The 19,400-nt window shown below is 44.7% G+C and overlaps 2 protein-coding genes across 2 annotated transcripts in view; one reads left to right on the plus strand and one right to left on the minus strand.

Moving 5' to 3' along the window:
- LOC129148564 (ATP-binding cassette sub-family C member 5-like) overlaps positions 1 to 13,974 on the plus strand; it is a 78,744-nt gene extending 64,770 nt beyond the window's left edge. The window contains 8 exon segments of the mRNA XM_054713790.1: positions 219 to 348; positions 2,402 to 2,555; positions 2,645 to 2,773; positions 5,388 to 5,574; positions 7,800 to 7,889; positions 10,383 to 10,572; positions 13,810 to 13,901; positions 13,903 to 13,974. Coding sequence (XP_054569765.1) covers positions 219 to 348; positions 2,402 to 2,555; positions 2,645 to 2,773; positions 5,388 to 5,574; positions 7,800 to 7,889; positions 10,383 to 10,572; positions 13,810 to 13,901; positions 13,903 to 13,974 — 1,044 coding nt within the window.
- Positions 13,975 to 18,523: 4,549 nt separating this feature from the next.
- LOC129148291 (ATP-binding cassette sub-family C member 5-like) overlaps positions 18,524 to 19,400 on the minus strand; it is an 8,369-nt gene continuing 7,492 nt past the window's right edge. Inside the window, exon 5 of the mRNA XM_054713086.1 lies at positions 18,524 to 18,565. Coding sequence (XP_054569061.1) covers positions 18,524 to 18,565 — 42 coding nt within the window. The remainder of the gene's footprint in view (positions 18,566 to 19,400) is intronic.

A 19,400-nucleotide genomic window follows, 5' to 3' on the forward strand; every position in this document is an offset into this window, starting at 1 on the left:
AGATTCATCCTGAGGAGGGAGCTCCTTTGAGACACAGTGGCCTCCACTGGAATGACCTGTATCCCATTAGCTTCAGCCTTTTCCCATTAGCCACCTCCTCCCTCCGTGGCCATGTGCCCCTCTCCAGTTTTGGGAGTGGACGGCCTGTGGAGTAGGGACTGAGCCTGCCTGAGTGCCTGGGTTCCTGGGCCCTGCTCACTGTGCACTCTGCTCCGTAGGGCACGCTGCGAGCCTCCTCCCGGCTCCATAACGAGCTCTTCCGAAGGATCCTCCGAAGCCCTATGAAGTTTTTTGACACCACCCCCACGGGGAGAATTCTCAACAGGTTTTCCAGAGACATGGATGAAGGTATTTCTTACCACTGTTCTCTGTGCCCTCCCGCCTTCTAGTTGACACCCCCCGATAGTGCAGGTCTGTGCGGCCGTACTCTCTGAGAGGACAGTGGCTGCTGGTGCTGGTCCCAGGAACATTGTAGTTTTGGCATTTTCTTCAGGTTGCAACTTATATTTAAGCAAAAGCCCCATCTTATTTTTCACGTTTCATCTAAGTTTTCATTCGATCTTATTTAACCTGAAACAAATTCAGAGGCTTGAGTTAGTATAAGGGCTTTGGACCTTGGAGGGTCATTTGAGATTCCAAAACATTTATTTGGAGGGCAGTTCGTTGCTTTTTGGACACCTACAACCTCTGGAAGTTTTTCTGGGTGCTGCCTGGGCTGTGCCAGCACCAGAACTTAAATGCTTCCCAGAGCCCAGACTATTAGTAATGCCACCTGACATTTATTGAGGGCGTCCTGGGTGCTGAATGTTCTACACGCCCTGTCCTGAGCCTCACAGCAGCCCTACAAGGTGGGTATTGTTTCACCCACTGAATACGTGAGAAAGCTGATGCCTGGAAAGGTTAAATAACTTGCCCAAGATTGCACAGCCATTAGATAGCAAAGTGGGAATTGAGCCCAGGTCTTTTTGATCCAGAGCTAATGTTTTTGCTGCTCTGTGTTGCTCCCATAGAGGAATTGATTACAGGTGCTGATAAGCATTGTAAAGCCATGGCCACAGGTAGCAAGGGCTCAAGACCATCACTGACACACAGAACTGATGCATAACATGATCCCATTTCTGTTACACACACACACACACACACACACAAACGGAGAAAAGACTGAAATTAAAAAATCAGCGGTATCAATATATCTGAGAGTTGTATGAAAATACTCCAATCCCTCTCCCCTCCAAAAAAGGTAGGGGGAGGAGATAGTCAAAAAGGAGATTAAGAAAATGTTGATAACTTTTCAAGTTTCTATTCTCTTGACTTTTGGGCATGTTTGACTTTTCATGATGAAAATTTATTTTTCTTTTTTTTCTTCTTTAATTTGTCTTTATTGTTGAAAGTATTACAGATGTTCCCTTTTTCCCCCCATTGACCCCCTCACCCCCTACCCACCCATCCCAAGCCTTCACCACACTACTGTCTGCATCTATGGGCTATGCATATAAGTTCCCCAGTTCATCTCTCCCTACCCAACCGCACCTTCCCTCTGAGATTCGCTAGTCTGTTCCATGCCTCTATGTCTCTGGATCTATTTTTTAAATGTTAACAGCAAATTCATTGTTTTTGGTGAGAATGAATATTATGTGTAATCTTTTTTTGTATATTTTCAAAATATTTTATAACAAGCATATATTACTTTGTAAAAGGAGGAAGTGTTTAAAGGAGGTGGGCAACATAGTGAACTAAAAGAGGGCATATGCCTGGCTGGCGTGACTCAGTGGTTGAGCATTGACCTATGAATCAGGAGGTCACTGTTGGATTCCCAGTCAGGGCACATGCCCAGGTTGCAGGTCGATCCTCAGTATGGGGGGTGCAGGAGGCAGCCGATCAATGATTCTCTCTTATCATTGATGTTTCTATCCCTCTTTCCTTCTCCCTTCTTCTCAGAAATTAGTAAAAATATATTTTTAAAAAATGAGGGCACAGAGGGGAAACAATACTTACATTTCCTTGGGACAAGAAAAATTAGAGCAATCAGGTCTCTGGGATTTTTATTTATTTTTTATCAGACTGTTTAAAAGGCAACACACAAATCTTAGGTAAGATTTTGAGGAATGCCTGGCTTGCGTGGCTCACTGGTTGAGCTTCGACCTATGAACCAGGAGGTCATGGTTCGATTCCTGGTCAGGGCACATGCCTGGGTTGCGGGCTTGATCCCCCAGTGTGGGGTGCGAAGGAGGCAGCCAATCAATGAGTCTCTCATTGTTAAAGTTTCTCTCTCTGAAATCAATAAAAAAATACATTTTTAAAGACTTTGGGGAATGTCTTTTTGTTTTTTTAATTTTGGGTTCCGTGTTTCCTGTTTGCGGATCCACAGAGCCTGACACTTGTTTCTTTACGGTTTCCCCAGTCGATGTGCGCATGCCCTTCCAGGCTGAGATGTTCCTCCAAAATGTCATCCTGGTGTTGTTCGGTGTTGGGATGATCGCAGGGGTTTTCCCATGGTTACTGGTGGCAGTGGCGCCCCTTGTCATTCTCTTTGCAGTTCTGCACATTGTGTCCAGGTAAAGCGGAAGGGTTCGTGTCTTCCAGGGCAGAGGACAGAGCTGGAGTTGCTGTCCACCCTCTGACACAGAACTCGTTCTCTCTCCAGGGTCCTGGTTCGCGAGCTGAAGCGTCTGGACAATATCACGCAGTCACCTTTCCTCTCCCACATCACATGCAGCATACAGGGCCTTGCCACCATCCATGCCTACAACAAGGGGCAGGAATTTCTGCACAGGTAAGCGCTGAGGGGGGCCAAAAGGCTCAAGCATAGCCAGCATCCCTGAATTTAATCAAGAGTCCAAGAATAGGGGATTATAATGCTCATCACCAGTGATTTAATTGTCTCTGATTAAAGTTTACTCACTTGGTGGAACTCCCTTCTGAGCAAACGAGAAGACAAAAACACAGATTTGGAGTTGGTTGGCTTTTGGTCCTGAATGACCATATTTGGTGGAGTTTTGCTGGTTTGTTGTTTTTTGGGTTTTTTTGAACTGTAAAAGACAGTCATTGGTGCTAGACTGACATTTTATGTGGTTGAATATTGTTTATATGATATTTTTATGTACCTAATCATTGTGGAGATTGATATTAACAAGAGATTAGAACTAACTCAGTGATTTCCAACATGGAGCATATGCCCCACAGAGGGGCAATTCGATTCTTAAGGGGGGCAATTCGAGAATGAGTTATTAACAGTGAATTTTTTTCATTTCTTATGATTCTAGGGGCCTCATATTCAGTATATAAATATATATTGTGACATATTTATGCATTTCAGTCCTCTGTTTTATATTTTGAAACTTTATTTGCTATTTTTTCATATCAGTTCATATTATTTTTTTAACAATTTTTCTTAGTGATTTCTTTCTCAGTATTTCAACTGTCCTTTCGTTCTTTTATTTTTCTCTTTCATGGATGCCATGTTCTTTAGAAACTTGTTTAGATCAAGTTAAAGGCCTTTTATGCTTCCTCCACATAGGAATAGGAGTTCACTCTTGGAATAATACGAATTCAATGGGAGGGCATCAGGATTTTAGAGATGCTTAGGTGGGGCATGGCCAAAAAAAGGCTGGGAACCACTGAACTAACAAAGTCATTCAACAGAGGACTGGTTAAAGGAGCTACAGTATCCTCGTAGAGTGGAATATTGTGTGGCCCTTCAAAACATGAGACTAGCCCTGCCGCATAGCTCAGTTGGTTAGAGCATCATCCCAAAATGCCAAGGTTGTGGGTTCAGTCCCTGGTCAGGGCATATACAGGAAGCAACCAATGAATCCATAAATAAGTGGAACAACAAAATGATGTCTCTCTCTCCTTCCCTTCCTTTCTCTTTCTCTAAAATTAATAAAACAAAACCAAAAACAAACAAAAAAAATGAGGCAGCTCTAAAGGTACTGAACTAGAATGATTTCTAAGATATATTAGTGAAAGAGGAAGGTACTGATGTGTCTATGCTAGTCTCCTTTTTAAGTGTGTTTGTATATATAACATTTAGAATATCTCTGAAAGGATACACAAGAAACTAATAGCCACTGAAGAGGAGGGGAATAGGGTAGCTGGAGAATGGACGGGAGAAAAATTGACTTTTCATGGTAAAACTTGTGTACCCTTTAAATAGTCTGTCCTATGCATATATTGTCTATTCCAAAAATTAAGCAATTAATTTTTAAAAAAATATATTTTATTGATTTTTTACAGAGAGGAAGGGAGAGGGATAGAGAGCTAGAAACATCGATGAGAGAGAAACATCGACCAGCTGCCTCCTGCACACCCCCTACCGGGGATGTGCCTGCAACCAATGTACATGCCCTTGACCGGAATCGAACCTGGGACCTTTCAGTCCGCAGACCGACGCTCTATCCACTGAGCCAAACCGGCTTCGGCACGATTAATTTTTTTTTTAATATAGAGTAAAAAAATTAGGCTAAACAATGTAGAAAAATAACCTTAACTTTCAGTGAAAAAGAAGAAAATATACTATGTACACGTGTGTTTATGCATGTGTGTGTATATATACATGTACATGTAAGTACATTGAAAAAATGCTGGAAGGAAATGTAGCCAGATATTAACTCTGGTTTTAACTGGTAAGGTTATGGACTTTTGCATTTTTCCCTTTATTGCGTTTTCTAATTTTCTCTAAAGAGCACATGTCTTATTGTAAGGAAGAAATGTGGGTTTGTTTTTTTTTTTTTAAAGCAAAGCACATTTGCTAGAAAGACTTTCTGCTCTGGAATCCTGGTTATGGACTCCAGATGGGGTCTCGTCTGCTCTCTGGGACCCCTCATGACAGTGGTGTCTCCCCTCCTCCATTGGGAAAGGTTGTCTGTATATTTGTTTGCTGTGGTTCAGCTCCTGGCTCTTTGTTCCATGGCTGTGGGAAACAGTACCATTCTGCCCAGTGATGGTGTGTCAGCAACAATTTCCACTTTACTGTATTCATTCTGAGAGTTTCCTTGTCCTGGCTTTGGGCCATTTCTGCAGTTTGCCTTTTAACCTTTATTTTTGTGAGAAAATGACCCCTAACCTATGACATTTTTTCTGACGTTTAGCACAGCCTCTTTATTTGGTCTCCTTCCCCCTACTTTCCCTATGCTGTTAAAGTAGATATTTTCCCCTAACATCTTCAATATGTTTCTTTGAAAGTGTAAAACTAGAAAACCCCATGTCCTCCTATTTGTGGAGCATGGAGTACTCCGTACTCTAAGTTTCCATGTCATTCTCTTCATTACAAACAGAAAATACTGAAGTATTAGCCCCCGTCCATAATTCACCAGAGCTTTGACATCATCCATGACCAGGGTCACCTGGTACCTTATTTGCCTATTAGCTGTCTGCCTTCCTCACAGGTACCAGGAGCTGCTGGACCACAACCAAAGTCCTTTCTACCTATTCGTGTGTGCAATGCGGTGGCTGGCTGTGCGGCTCGACCTGATCAGCATCACCCTGATCACCACCACTGGGCTGATGGTCGTTCTCATGCATGGGCATATTTCCCCGGCCTACGCTGGTCTCGCCATCTCTTACGCTATCCAGGTCAGTCTCTGGGATGGGGCATCACCTTCGCTCCTTTTGAGTCCTTCCTATGTTGGCCTAGGAGAGGCATGGTAGGGGCCTCTACCCTAAGTCACTGTTTCACCTCTGACACCCAGAGTGCCACGCAGACTGCTTTAAAGTAACCATCTGGGGTGGGAGGCTGGGAGGGCAGGAGGGGTGGTATCTATATATCTATATCTATATAGATATACATAGATATCTATATAGATATAGATATATAGATACAGATATAGATATAAAAGGCTAATATGCAACGTGTCCCCTTGGGACGATCGCTTGCTATGATGTGTGCTGACCACCAGGGGGCGGCGCGGAACGAAGGAAGGCCCCAGCCAGCAGCCGGAAGGCCCCATTGGCCCTGATCGCCGGCCAGGCCTAGGGACCCTACCCATGCACGAATTTCGTGCACTGGGCTTCTAGTCTATAGTAATAAAAGGGAATATGCTAAATAGACCAGGTCAACCGGACATCTTCTGGACATCTTCCGGACGTCCGACTTCCTTGATGGTGGCGGGGGCCGAGGTAGAGGCAGTTAGGAGTGATCAGGCCAGCAGGGGAGCAAGCAGTTAAGGGGCTATCAGGCTATCAGGGGAGAAAGCAGTTAAGGGTGATCAGGCTGGCGGGGGAGCAAGCAGTTAGAGATCAGGCCGGTGAGGGCGAGCAAGCAGTTAGGGGCGAGATCAGGCCGGCGCAGGGGAGCAAGCAGTTAGGGGCGAGCGATCAGGCCGGAAAGCAGTTAGGGGAGCAAGCAGTTAGGGGGCAATCAGGCCAGTGAGGGGAGCAAGCAGTTAGGGGAGCGGTTAGGCGGTGATCAGGCCAGCAGGGGAGTGGTTAGGGGGCAATCAGGCAGGCAGGGCAGGGGGAGGCGGTTGGGGGCAATAAGGCAGGCAGGCAGGCGAGCGGTTAGGAGCCAGTCCTGGATTGTGAGAGGGATGTTCGGGCTTAAACCGGCAGTCGGACATCCCCTGAGGGTTCCCAGATTGGACAGGGTGCAGGCTGGGCTGAGGGACATCCCCTCCCCCGTGCATGAATTTCGTGCACCAGGCCTCTAATGTAGGAATAAAGGGATTTAAGGCTGTTGCAAGTGTTTAAGAAATAGGTGCTATTTTCTTCATAAAGGTGCTTTTGAAAATAGTTTTTTAATTGTAGGTTTCTGAATTCACCATCCTGTCATCTCTGGCCTCTTCATAGTCTTCAAAGAAATACTCAGTTTGCTTCTTATGTGCATTTTTTCCCCCAGGCTCCTGCTTTTCCCCAACACTGTTACATGTGGAAAGCTTTCTGGTCTCTAGGAATGGTTTATGGTTTTTAGCTCAAAAAAAACTGGGAACTTGAGCTCTGACTAGGTATTTGAAGATGTTAAGGAATTATTATTAACTTTTTAGATGTCATCATGGTATTGAATAATGGTATTGTGCTTTTAAAGATTTTATACTTTAGAGAGATACAAGCTGGAATATTTATGGATGAAATAATAGGATAGCTTGGATTTGCTTCCAAATAATATAGAAGGATGAGGTGATGTAAAGGAAACAATATTATCTGTGAGTTGACAGTGTTTTAAGATGGATGTTTGGTGCATGGGAGTTTCTTATAATGTCCTCTCTCCTCTTGTACATGTTGGACGTTTTTCCATATTGTAAAGATAAACTGAAAAGTAGCCAAAGAAACCTGAGAAGAGGTATGTACATGTATCTGTACATATCCCCCAAGGCTGTCCATGCTCTGCAGACTTCCTTGATCTTTGGATGGGCAGTAGTAGAATCCTTCGTCTGACGTGCACAGGGGCTCTGCCCGCACTTTCTGCTCAGCCTTCTTTCCCTTTGTTGACGTTCCTGGAAGCCTGCCCACTGGCTGCTCACAGGTTGACTCGCTGTGTCTGCCATAGCAGGTGCAGGTATAAGTATGCAGCTTCAGATACGTGTTCCTGGACACGAAAAGATGGGTGGAAAGCCATTGGATGCAGGAAAGTTAGTGCCAGCAGTACCACGTTGCCACCTGCACTCACAGAGAATTACAGATGACTGGGGGTGGGGGTGTAATGCGCATTGTCTTAAATGTTTAGAGAATGACTCCGTTCATCAAACCAGCTGCTGTATGTGCCCAGTTCTTATGATTGAGCTGTGGTCCCCTAGATGAAGGAGGCTTTCTAGCGTTGGCATCGATAATGAACTCTCTCCTGCATTTCTGCTTCTCACCGTCAGTTAACGGGGCTGTTCCAGTTCACCGTCAGACTGGCCACCGAGACAGAAGCTCGCTTCACCTCAGTGGAGAGGATCAACTACTACATCAAGGTCAGACTTCGACCTCACCCTCCATGGAGGCGTTTTACCCTCTACCCTTTTCCTGACTCGGGTGGATGTGCAAGGAGGCAGCATGTCTTCCTGCCTTCTCGTCCCTCGGGAGAGGATTGGCGGTCTCTCCGGCAGGCGTGGAGTGGAGACGGAATTAGCATAAGAGTTTCTAAATCTATTTGTGAATCGTCTGATTGAGAACTTAACGTTCATCAGGTCATTTCCAAAATGTTTCAAACTTTGTTAGTTCAGTTACGCTGGCTAATGTAGCATTTTTTTTTTTTTTTTGCACTGTATAAAGCTATTTTTTTTTCTTTTTTAAAAAAATATATTTTTATTGATTTCAGAGAGAGGAAAGGAAAGAGAGAAATATTAACAATGAGAGAGACTCACTAATCAGCTGCCTCCTGCACGCCCCCTACTGGGGATCAAGCCTGTAACCCGGGCATGTGCCCTTGACTGGAATTGAACCCGGGATCCTTCAGTCCACAGGCTGGTGCTCTATCCACTGAGCCAAACCGGCGAAGGCTTTGTCAGCATTTATATCATTGTTTACATGGGAAGAATACATTCCAACTTCCCAATAATGACTTACAAGCATAGTGTTGAATAAAGAAAACACAAGCATAGTGTTGAAAACTTGCCATTCAGTTGTGAACTAGTGTGTTACATAAACTGCATTTTCTCGCAGAGACGTGCTTCACTGGCTTGTTTTGACAATGGACCTCATTAGTCATAGGATATTTCTCAAACTTACGAATGATTATTCTGGGAAAGAATGGCACATAGCAATCTGATATATCTGCTAATAGCTGTTCCTTAGGTTTATCCACTAGCCTCTTCGCCCAGTGCTCTGGTCTGGGGATGATACATGGTTGTATATGTGAATATATAGTGTTTGCTTTACTCGCTGCTGGTGAGAGTCTCTGGCTGGAGAGGTGGGGGTGGGTAGTCAGCCCCAGGTTGACTGGCAGTAGTACAGTGTAAATCCTGCACAGACCAGTCACTTTTCTGAGGACTGGCTCCCCACTGCCAGTCCTCAACCTGTCCCAACACGGACCCATGCCTATCCCAACACGGACCCTTCCAGCTTGGAGCGTTTGTATTCAGTCTCCACCCTCCAGAGCAGTAGTCTTTGGCCCTTACTTCCCTAGAACACTGTAAGCCCCATGACTAGTCGCCAGAAAGTTTGAAAACATTGCAAGGTTTGACTATTGATAACAAAAATTATAAGCCGTTATATTAAATAGATTATATAAACAGAATTTTAAAGCTGGAATGGATTTCCAAGATTATCTGATCCAGTCCCCACAATTTGCAAATGAGAAACTAGGACCTAGAGTGAAGAAGTGATGTGTCCAGTCACACAGCTGTTAGTGGCAGGGTTAGGATTAGAGTCTATTTCTCCTGGATTGACTGAGATATGTCAGAGTGCCAGAATCTGATTACATGTTCAATATATTTTTTTTGTTGTTAATCCTCACCCAAGGATATTTTTTCCATTTATTTTAGAGACTAGTGGCCCAGTGCACAAATTTGTGCACATTGAAAGGAAATTAATTAGAAGAAATATTTTAATATTGCTATTCGCCCTTTCTCTATAATAGAAGTGTCAGAGGTGAAGTGTTAGAGGTACGTTGTGCCAATAGTTGGTCTTCAGACATATTCTGTTGATGACACCACTTTCTTTCAGCTTCAGAATGTCAACAAAAACAATCAAATTCACGATCGACAATGACAGCTCAAAACACACATGTGCGATTGGCGTCAGTGAGAGCTGTCTATGTATCGTGCATGCACAAGTCAACGTTTATTTTTAAATTGACAGTGCGCATCATATGTACCGGATGGTCGGGCAGACGTAGCCTTTTATATATATAGGAAGATAGGGAAGGAGAGAGAATGAGAGAGAGAGAGACATCGATGTAAGAGACACACTTACATCCTGCACACGCCCTGACCAGGGTCGGTGATCAAACTTGTAATCCAGGTACATGCCCTTGACCAGGAATGGAACCTGAGTCCCTTTGGTGCATGGGCTGACACTCCAACCACTGAGCGGCACCAGCCAGAGCTGATTACATGTTCAATAAATGTTGTTACCTTTCTTTGGATTTAAGCCAGTGGTTTCCAAATGGCAGAGTCCTATTTTGAGTGTAATATTTTCAAAGAATTCCAATAAAAACTGCAGGGTTGAAGAGGAATAGAAGTGCTCATGGCCCCACCCTTGGCCTCCAAGGCAGTTTTGTGGAAGAATTCCTTAAGACAGGAGGCAGTTTGAAAGGAGGCTGCTGCATAATAGTAGCCACTGCAGAATTAGCAGCCATGGTACTCTGTCCCTATCTAAGCATTTACGCCAAGGGATCTTTCACAGCAAGGGGCCAGGGCTACCACTGCTCCTGTGTGGCGGCTCTGGTTGTCCTGGTTTAACTTCTCTATGACAGAACCCCCGGAATCTGGGCCAATCTCACCTGGCCACTTCTGTCTCCCCAGACTCTCTCTTTGGAAGCACCTGCCAGAATTAAGAACAAGGCTCCCCCGCCTGATTGGCCCCAGGAAGGAGAGGTGACCTTTGAGAACGTGGAGATGAGGTACCAAGAAAATCTGCCTCTGGTCCTAAAGAAAGTGTCCTTCACCATCAAACCCAAGGAGAAGATTGGCATTGTGGGGCGGACGGGGTCAGGTAAGGACCCTGTCGGAGTTAAGTTTGTTGCCCATGTGTATTGCTTATTGACTATCACTCGCATCCCTTCAGACCAGGTCCCCAGTACATGCGTGATTAGTGTCTCAGGTCTCACTGAAACCACTTCTCTAGTATTATTTTCAACCCTGCCTTTCTAACACTTTGTGTTTTTTCCAGTCATAAAAGTACACATTCTCACTGTGGGACACGTGGAACATATGGCAAATTACAAAGGGGAAACGCACCCAGAACTCCACGGCGCGGGGATAATTCCTGTTAACATTTTAGTGGCTATCTTCCAGGTGTTTTCTATCAACAGATATGTTTACAAAAATGAGGTCATTTTACACTCACTGTTTCATGGCCTGCTTTCAAAGCCAGCAAATATTTTCCATGTCAGTTCCTGCTCCCGGCGCGATTTCTATGCAGCATGACATGAAATCCTGTTTCATGGGTCTCCGCCGTTTCTATTGCATAAGCTCGAGTCGTGGGCACTGAGGTGGCTGCCAGGGTTGACTGTTCGAAGAGCCTGCAGTGGATGTCTTCCTTCTGTGACGTCACGTGTTCGCGGTCTCTGTGATGTATGGCCCGGGTGGCCCCATGGATATCAGAGGCTAACCCAGCTCTGAACAAGGAGCCTCTGTCCCTTTAAAGACAGAAATGCGTTTCTTGTTCTGACATCAGTTGCAAAGAACTAGAGAATAGGCCTTCCTTTTGGGCATTTTACCTCACTCATGCTTAGAAGTGCATTGACCTGGGTTTCTTGGGTCAAGACTTCAGTAATTTGTGTCTTGTCTCCCTTCACCCTGTTTGCCCTTGTATAGGGGTCTCTCTGAGGCAGTTCTCATAAGCTTTCTGGGCTCCATGTTCCTTTGCATCAAAATTCTCCTAGCTTTTTTTTCTTGCCATTAAAAAACAAACAACATACACAAAAAAACACCTGGCATCTTTTCTGGCCAATTTACTTTAAAGAACCTGCCAGGAAGAAAAGCAAAAGTCATTTCCTGCTCCCGGTTTGAAGGAATTACTTCATGTCAAACCAAGAAGGTGTTTTGCACTGGCAAGAGCATGCTCAGCCAGGGAGGGCGGCTACCCACGGCTCTCACTCTGCTCTCCCCCTCGGACTCCCTGGGGTGTCCTGCTCTCCCAAGAGCTCTGACTGGTGTGCCTTCTGTGATTTCCCTTTCACACGAGTAAAACAGACCGAAAATTTCATCAAGACTTGAGTAAACCGTAAGTAGTGACAGAGAGAAATAAACAGGAAAAATAAAATCATCATAAATAGCCTGACTTACAAAGTCTAGACTCTAATCCCAGTTTGCTTCTTCCAAGGCTCCTAGACTCTGGCCCTGCTGTGGTGGTGAGGACTTTGTTGCCTTTTTTACCAGCACATTCTGTCAGCGATTCAAAGGACTATAGTCTCCCAGTCCAGGTGCTCCAAACCGAGGCATCTTTTATTAAGATGGAACAACTTAACCTATTATTTGAGCCCCATTCCTTTCTTAGTTTGGATCTTAAACTGCTGCCTTGGCACTGAGGGAGAGTCTTCCCCCCCTCCCCCCGCCCCACTTCCTGGGTAAGGGGCCACTCACCAGACCCCCCCAATCCTAAATACAGCCAGACACTTTTAGGAGGAGAAGCCCTCCTTAACATCTGTCCTGCTACATGAGCTTGGGTTCCCAACTCATTTCTGGTGATGGAACGGAGGAGTCCTGCCTTAGGAAGGTGGGCATTCCTCTAGGTTCCCATTAGGGAACAATATTGACCACAGAGATGTGGCTGCAGACTCGGCCAAGGCAGGATAGTTGTACCCTCAGTGACCACTGAGTAGATAAAATCATGAGGCTCTCGTGAGAGGTCTTTCAGAGCGTGGAGACAGGAAGAGGGTGGGCAGTGTGGTTTAACAGCTGAAATCCTGTAGTTCTCAATCTAAACCAAGGGCCTGAGCTGCAAGAAAGTAGATAGACAACACTGTGTCAGGCTATTTTGGGGGTGTAGGGGGCATTAGATAGAGCTTTTTAATGTTTATATGTTTTGACAGAGTAGTTTCAATTCTGAGAATCTATCCCAAGGAAGTCATCCTATCCTATCCTATATAATAAAAGGCTAATATGCAAATTGCCCCCTTGACCAGGAGTTCGACCAGGGGGCGGGGCCAGCTAGCCAACCACCCACGGCCCCCTTCCCTGGCCAGCCTTCTGCATCCCCTCCCTCTGGCCGACCGGGATGGGCCGGCCAGACCCACCCGTGCATGAATTTGTGCACCAGGTCTCTAGTAACGTTATAATAATACGTTTTAAATAAACTACACATCCCACATTAGAGGGCTAGATGAGTTAGAATGTGTCCACAGGATGGAGTGTATTGCAGCCATCAAATTTTTATCCTGGCAAGTTAATAATATGGTTGAATGCTTGTTATGTTATGTTATTTTCAGTGGGAAAATCCATTACAACATCATGTCTCTGGTACGCTCTACTCTGAGAAAAAGACTAAAAGGAAATGTGTCATAAATAACAGTAGTGATTATGAGAGATTGATGTTATCTTCTTGTATTACTTACATAACTTAACATGAAGATTCCAGTAAGAACAGCTGTTCTGCTTATCACAGTGACAATGCACTCATTGTTTTAGCCCCCAAAGCTGCTTTTCTGCCACAGTTCCCTGTCTGAGCAGAGTCACCTCCAGCCGCTCATTGGCTCAGTCCAAAGCCTCCTTCCCATGTGTGTTTACCACATAGCTTCTTCCATCCCCCAGCTGTTGCTACAGCGATGGAAGGCCTTGTCTTTTCTCTCTCAGCTACGTCAAAGGGACAAAAGAGAGGGCGCATCTTGTCCTCTGGTTTGCCCTAGCTCCTTGCCATGAGACCGCTGTTCTCCTCATTTTGCTGAGAAGCATTAAACACTGTGCACCTGTTCCTAAGGTGAAAAGGAGGCATTTTTCCATTTTACTCTCATGAGAGTGTAATGGTCCTGCCCATTCCTTCTCGGACTGAGCTGTGTGATTTAAATGTATATGCTTAGTAGTTCAGGAAAATTCATCGGGTTTTCTGTTTGGTGGTGGTGGTGTGTGTGTGTGTGTGTGTTCCTGTTTCTGGCTATCATTTTATAATTTCCTGAGTTAATCAGTTGCAATAATGACTGCATAAAAACGGAAAAGTAGATGATTTTGCCCTGAGAATAACCAGTTTCGTAAGTTGCTAATGAGCTACTCTTCTGCACGTCTCACTCATCAGGGAAGTCCTCCCTGGGGATGGCCCTCTTCCGCCTGGTGGAGTTGTCTGGAGGCTGCATCAAGATTGACGGAGTGAGAATCAGTGACATTGGCCCTTGCTGACCTCCGAAGCAAACTCTCCATCATTCCTCAAGAGCCAGTGCTGTTCAGTGGCACTGTCAGGTGAGGACCTGAGCGCCCATGTGTTTGTGCCTCATTTCAAGGCCAGGTGGGCCTGTCAGAGCCTCCCATCTGGGACTGAGATCTAGTGACCTCCCAGTCTAGTGCTTTTCCCACTACAAAGGGCACCTCAGTAACACAACGGAGCTCGGAGGCCTGCAGCATGCTGGTGGAGGAAGTCAGAGAGATTTCGGCTCAGATCTTTCCCTGCCACTTTGGACAAGCTACTTGACCACTCCTAAACTTGTTTCCTCATCCGTGAAATGGGGATGTTATTAAGACCTGTTATTGTCAAGAGTGAATCAGTTCATACAAATTATACAAGCACAGCCGAAACCGGTTTGGCTCAATGGATGGAGCGTCGGCCTGCGGACTGGAAGGTCCCGGGTTCGATTCCGGTCAAGGGCACGTACCTTGGTTGCGGGCACAAACCCCGGTGGGGGGGCCGTTGCAGGAGGCAGCTGATCGATGTTTCTCTCTCATCGATGTTTCTAACTCTCTCTCTCCCTTCCTCTCTCTGTAAAAAAATCAATAAAAAAATATATTTAAAAAAATTATACAAGCACAGAGCCTAGCAAACGTTGGACATTCAATAACGTTAGAACCATTATCGTCCTCGTCACCATCTTCCTCTGTCTCCATGCTCTCTTCTCCTCAGTGCACTCCAAGTCGCAATTCTAATGATGGTCTCCAGGCATTATTTACTACTTCAGGTTTTTCCATTTTCCAGTATTTTTCCCACCTGTAATGCTCTGGAGTGATGCCTCCCTCTCTCTCTTGCAATCTGCCAGCATGCCAAAGATAAAATTCTTCTTGACCTGTTAAAATCATAAGAAGGAAATATATTGAATCCCATTTTGCTTCCTTATAATTTATCCTACCTTTAGCCTTAAGCTTTGACTCCTAAAAACAATCAATGGGTTTCCATTAGTTGTGTCTATTCCTATTCATGTTGCTTCTCTTTCTAAATAAAACGGTTTTAACTATATAAGCAACCCAGATAGGACTTTACTTTTTTTTTAAAAACATTTTTATTGATTACAGAGAGGAAGGGAGAGAGAGATAGAAACAATCATGATGAGAGAGAATCATTTGATCGGCTGCCTCCTGCACGCCCCCTACTGGAGATCGAGCCCACAACCCAGGCATGTGCCCTTGAACAGGAATCGAACGAGGGACCTTACAGTCCACAGGCCGACACTCTTATCCATTGAGCCAAACCAGCTAGGGTAGGACTTCTTTTTTTTTTTAATCACTCAGGAAGTAATATAATATTTCCCTCTTTAATTTGAGCAGTTTTCAAAAAAGAAAAAAAATGGTACTAATCTAATTTCAAATAACCAAGGGGCAGTGTTCACACTTGCCTGAATGGCATTTGAAATCCATTCAGGGAGTTTGGTAGATAAACTGAATTCTCACCTACTTTCATGTCAGGGGTCAACACTCCCGGGTGCGTTTATTTTGGCATTTTCTCTAGAACACGAATGAATTTTGGACAGTATAGACTGGATCTGATGATCCAGTCATTCCCTTTGGGTACTGAGATAACAAGGTCAAATAAGCAATGTCAGAAGAGAGAATTAGAATTTATTGAAGATTCAGATCTAAAATTAAGAAATTGGGAGCTATTGCCAAACCTGCTCTTCCTTCCTATAGACCTCTCTATTTTTAGACGCTACAGGAGCACCTTTGCGAATAAAATAGGCCTTACAATTTTAAGCTCAGGACAAAACCATATTTTTCTTAATTTTTTAATCATCATTTGGAAGAGCGTTAGGATATAAGGCATGTTAAACTTTAGACTTCCCTTGAATGTGCAGGGCAACCGAGAGGCCTGTGTTCACTTGAGAATTTGATTTAATAGCCTTCACATGGGTCTGACACCAGGGGCTTCTAGCATTCATGGTAAAAAACCTGCTGGCTGTGCAGCTGTTGTTTGTAGAACATGGTGGAAGCACAGCTTTTGCGGGAGTCGGGTATTTGTTATCAGCTCCAGAGATGTTGCTTCTGGATAAACAAGCTCAGTAGTTGGTGTGCTAATGCCCTGAGTTCAGTTACTGAGCTCAGAGTGCTGCTTCTGGCATCAGCTGTGCAAACTTAGGAAATCGTAAGTTTCATTTCTGCCATCTGTAATTTGGCTTTGTTTTTTTCTTTTTTAAATAATTTTTATTGATTTCAGAGAGGAAGAGAGAGATAGAAACATCAATGAAGAGAGAGAATCACTGACCTGCCGCCTCCTGCACCCCCAACACTGGGGACCGAGCCTGCAACCTGGGCATGTGCTCTGGCCGAGGAATTGAACTGTGACCTGGTTCATAGGTCGATGCTCAACCACTGAGCCAAGCGGCCAGGCTTGTAATTTTATGCTTTTTAATAAATCAGTGATAGGACACTGAGACATCTAAAATCTAGAACTTTATATCTCCTTTGATCTCTCATGTTTCTTATAATTTCCAAATTAAACCATTCAGCTTTTTGCAGTCTTTTGCTTTTCTTAGAAAATTAGAACAGCATATGCAATGAGTTTCCCGGAGCAAGGGAAGGTTGGTTAGTGTTTCTCAGCTTCCTTGGAGACTCCGAATTTGGAGGACTTGTAATCTCCACACCATTAACCAGCATTAAGGGTGAGAAATTCTCCCTTGAGATACCAAATACAGTTAAAACATATAAGGAGAAGGCTTAGAGGGGCCGGCCACTGTGGCTCATGATTCTCTTTTTTCCTTTTGGCTGTCTTAGTCCCTGTGGAACGGTAGGACTTGTTGTATAAAAGACAATTTCCAGTTTTAGTTTAATCAACAGATACTTCTTTAATTAAGAGTGCTCTTCTAGCTGGCACCTGTGAGACAGTTCTTCCCCATCCATACATTCACAGGTAGCTTTATTCAGAACGATTTCTGGTCCTGGTGTTCAAGATCTGGGGATGATTGTGTCCTCGGGAAATTGCATTGAATAAAATGGGTTAGAAAACCACCAGTATTGGAGCCCAGGAATCTAATGTGTCCACATGGACCTTGGCCAAATTTAACAGCTGCCCAGTTATTGCGTTATCCACCATGTTCTAGGCACTGTACATATACTTCTAAACCTACCCAAGCCATTTCGCTATTTCCCTATTATACAGAAGAGAAAACTGAGGAGTAATTTATCACCAAAGCCACGCAGATGGTAGGAGGCAGAGCAAGGATTGACCCCAGTCTGTTTGGATTTTGTGTGTACACACTCCCCCTCCATGAACTGCTCTTTGCCTCTGTTATTACTGAAAATACTTAAAAGTTGTGACAGCCTGGCTCAGTGGGGTATTTTGAGCATCAACTGTTGAACCAGGAGTTCAATACCTGGTCGGGCAATGTGTAGGGTGTGGGCTCGATCTCAGCTGAGGGGTTGTGCCCAGGAGGCAGCCAATCAAAGATTTCATCGGTGATGTTTTTATCTTCCTCTCTCTTCCTCTTTGAGATCATAAAAATATATATTTTTAAAAGTAGTGACATATTAATACTATTATTATGGAGTCAATAATAATAGGAATAAATTTTTTATTTATAAACAAAAAATACTAGTGGTTGTACATGGGGATACAAAGTGAACAAGAGTTCAGGACGAGGGATCTGTGCGGGTGTGTCAGAGAGACAAAGGAACAGGGTGATGGGTGCAATTAAGTGGTGAGCATAGAGGACACCTCTCCAGGCATTGAATGGCTCAGGAGACACTTCCCTAAAGGTAGCTCTGAGTGAGGACTGAAGGACAAGAAAGGAAATATTGCCAGAAGTAAAACCACAGTAATAATTAGCTGTCACTCTACACACAAGTGCCCACCCCTGCAGCAAGTACTCCCGCCAAGTGCTTTACACCACATGCAAACGTGGTGGACACACGTATAGTCCTCACAACAGCCTATTTGAGGAGGTGGTTCTTTTATCCTGTCTTGCACACGAGGAAATGGGATGTGGAGTAGTGAGGCTGACTTGGCCAAGCACACAAGTTGTGATTGATAGACATTGTATAGGAATCGGGCAGTCTGGCTCAGAGTCCTTGCTTTCACCAGTGTCTCTTCCAGTACAAGGGTGAGGACAGGTGAGATGGTTGCAAGCGGGAGGGAGGGACCTCGTGCAAAGGGCCCCATGGCACCTGACGAGCCGGGTCAGGCAGGAGCTCCCAGAGACAGCCCAGAGGCCCACGGACGCGGACGCGGGTGGTCTGCCATCTTCCGCCTCAAGTAGTGCTTCTCTGTGATGTGAGCCTGCTTGCGTTTGCTATGCCTGAATTAGTGACCCTAGACATGGACACCAAGCATGGCACAGAGTGGAGGTACTCCCAAAAGATTTCCCCATACGCCACGCAAGATTTGATGAGCAAAGAAAAATTGTACCTAATCCTTTCTGATGACTAGACTTACAAAAACTACATGTTGAGATTGAGACAAGACTCCCCCCATTCGGTGTTTTGTAAACATCCCATTTCCACCAAAATACATCGTTCCACCCTACTCTACCCTCATCCTCATGACAGAGAGCTTTTGTCCCGTCTTTAACATTTCCAAAAACAAAAAAACACAGTGCCTAGTCTATTTCGATATCCGTGATTTCCATGCGGCAGGGATCCTGTGGGGAAGTTAGTTAAACAGTAATAGCCCCCAAGCTGGTTTCCTGAACCAGAAGAAAGGAAGTCTTCCTCTTTGGTGGCCCTTTCTCTCCCTCACTCCCTCAGCCTTCCGTAGATCGGGCAGGGCTGGCTCGTTTTCCAGGTCAGCTAAGCTGTCAGGTCCCTGCTCTCCCCCTGGAAGCATAGGAAGAGAAGAGACATTTCCCTGTGGTGTAGGGAGACTGTATTTTAACATGTATGTGATAGGAAAAAATCTAGCATATATGCCAGAACACACTAACAACTTTTGGTTTGTACTACAGATCTGACTAGGATGATTAAAACATGCATAGGTTTGTGTTTTTTGATTTGCATTGTCTAAATTTCTTAACTTTTTTATCTATCAACTTACCATAAATAAAAATATACATTCTCATAAAGAAGGAAATTCTGTTTCTCAGAGGTCGGTAGAATCAGCATCACCTATGGCTGCTTAGGGGATAAGCGCGTCTGTGACTTAGGTGGCTTTAAGCCGTTTCCGTGCTTGTTTAGACTTTTCCCACAGCCTCTCAGTGTGGCTGTGCACATGAAGGATCCTGGAGAAATTCATTCTCTTGCGTTTTCTCTAGATCAAAACTTGGATCCCTTAGCCAGTAACAGGAGAAGTCAGATTTGGGACGCCCTGGAGAGGACACACAGAAAGAACTGTGTAAGTAAAGAATCACAGGCGAGCGATGCTGTGGGCACTGCCCAGCCTGCCCGGCGAGCCTCCATCCAGCTTGGTCTGTCTCACCTCCAAGGCGTACTGTGGAGGACCACTTTGTGCAGGACTCCAAGACATTCCTGGGAAAGGCG

This window comes from Eptesicus fuscus, chromosome 3, assembly GCF_027574615.1.
Source record: "Eptesicus fuscus isolate TK198812 chromosome 3, DD_ASM_mEF_20220401, whole genome shotgun sequence".
Classification (NCBI taxonomy): domain Eukaryota; kingdom Metazoa; phylum Chordata; class Mammalia; order Chiroptera; family Vespertilionidae; genus Eptesicus; species Eptesicus fuscus.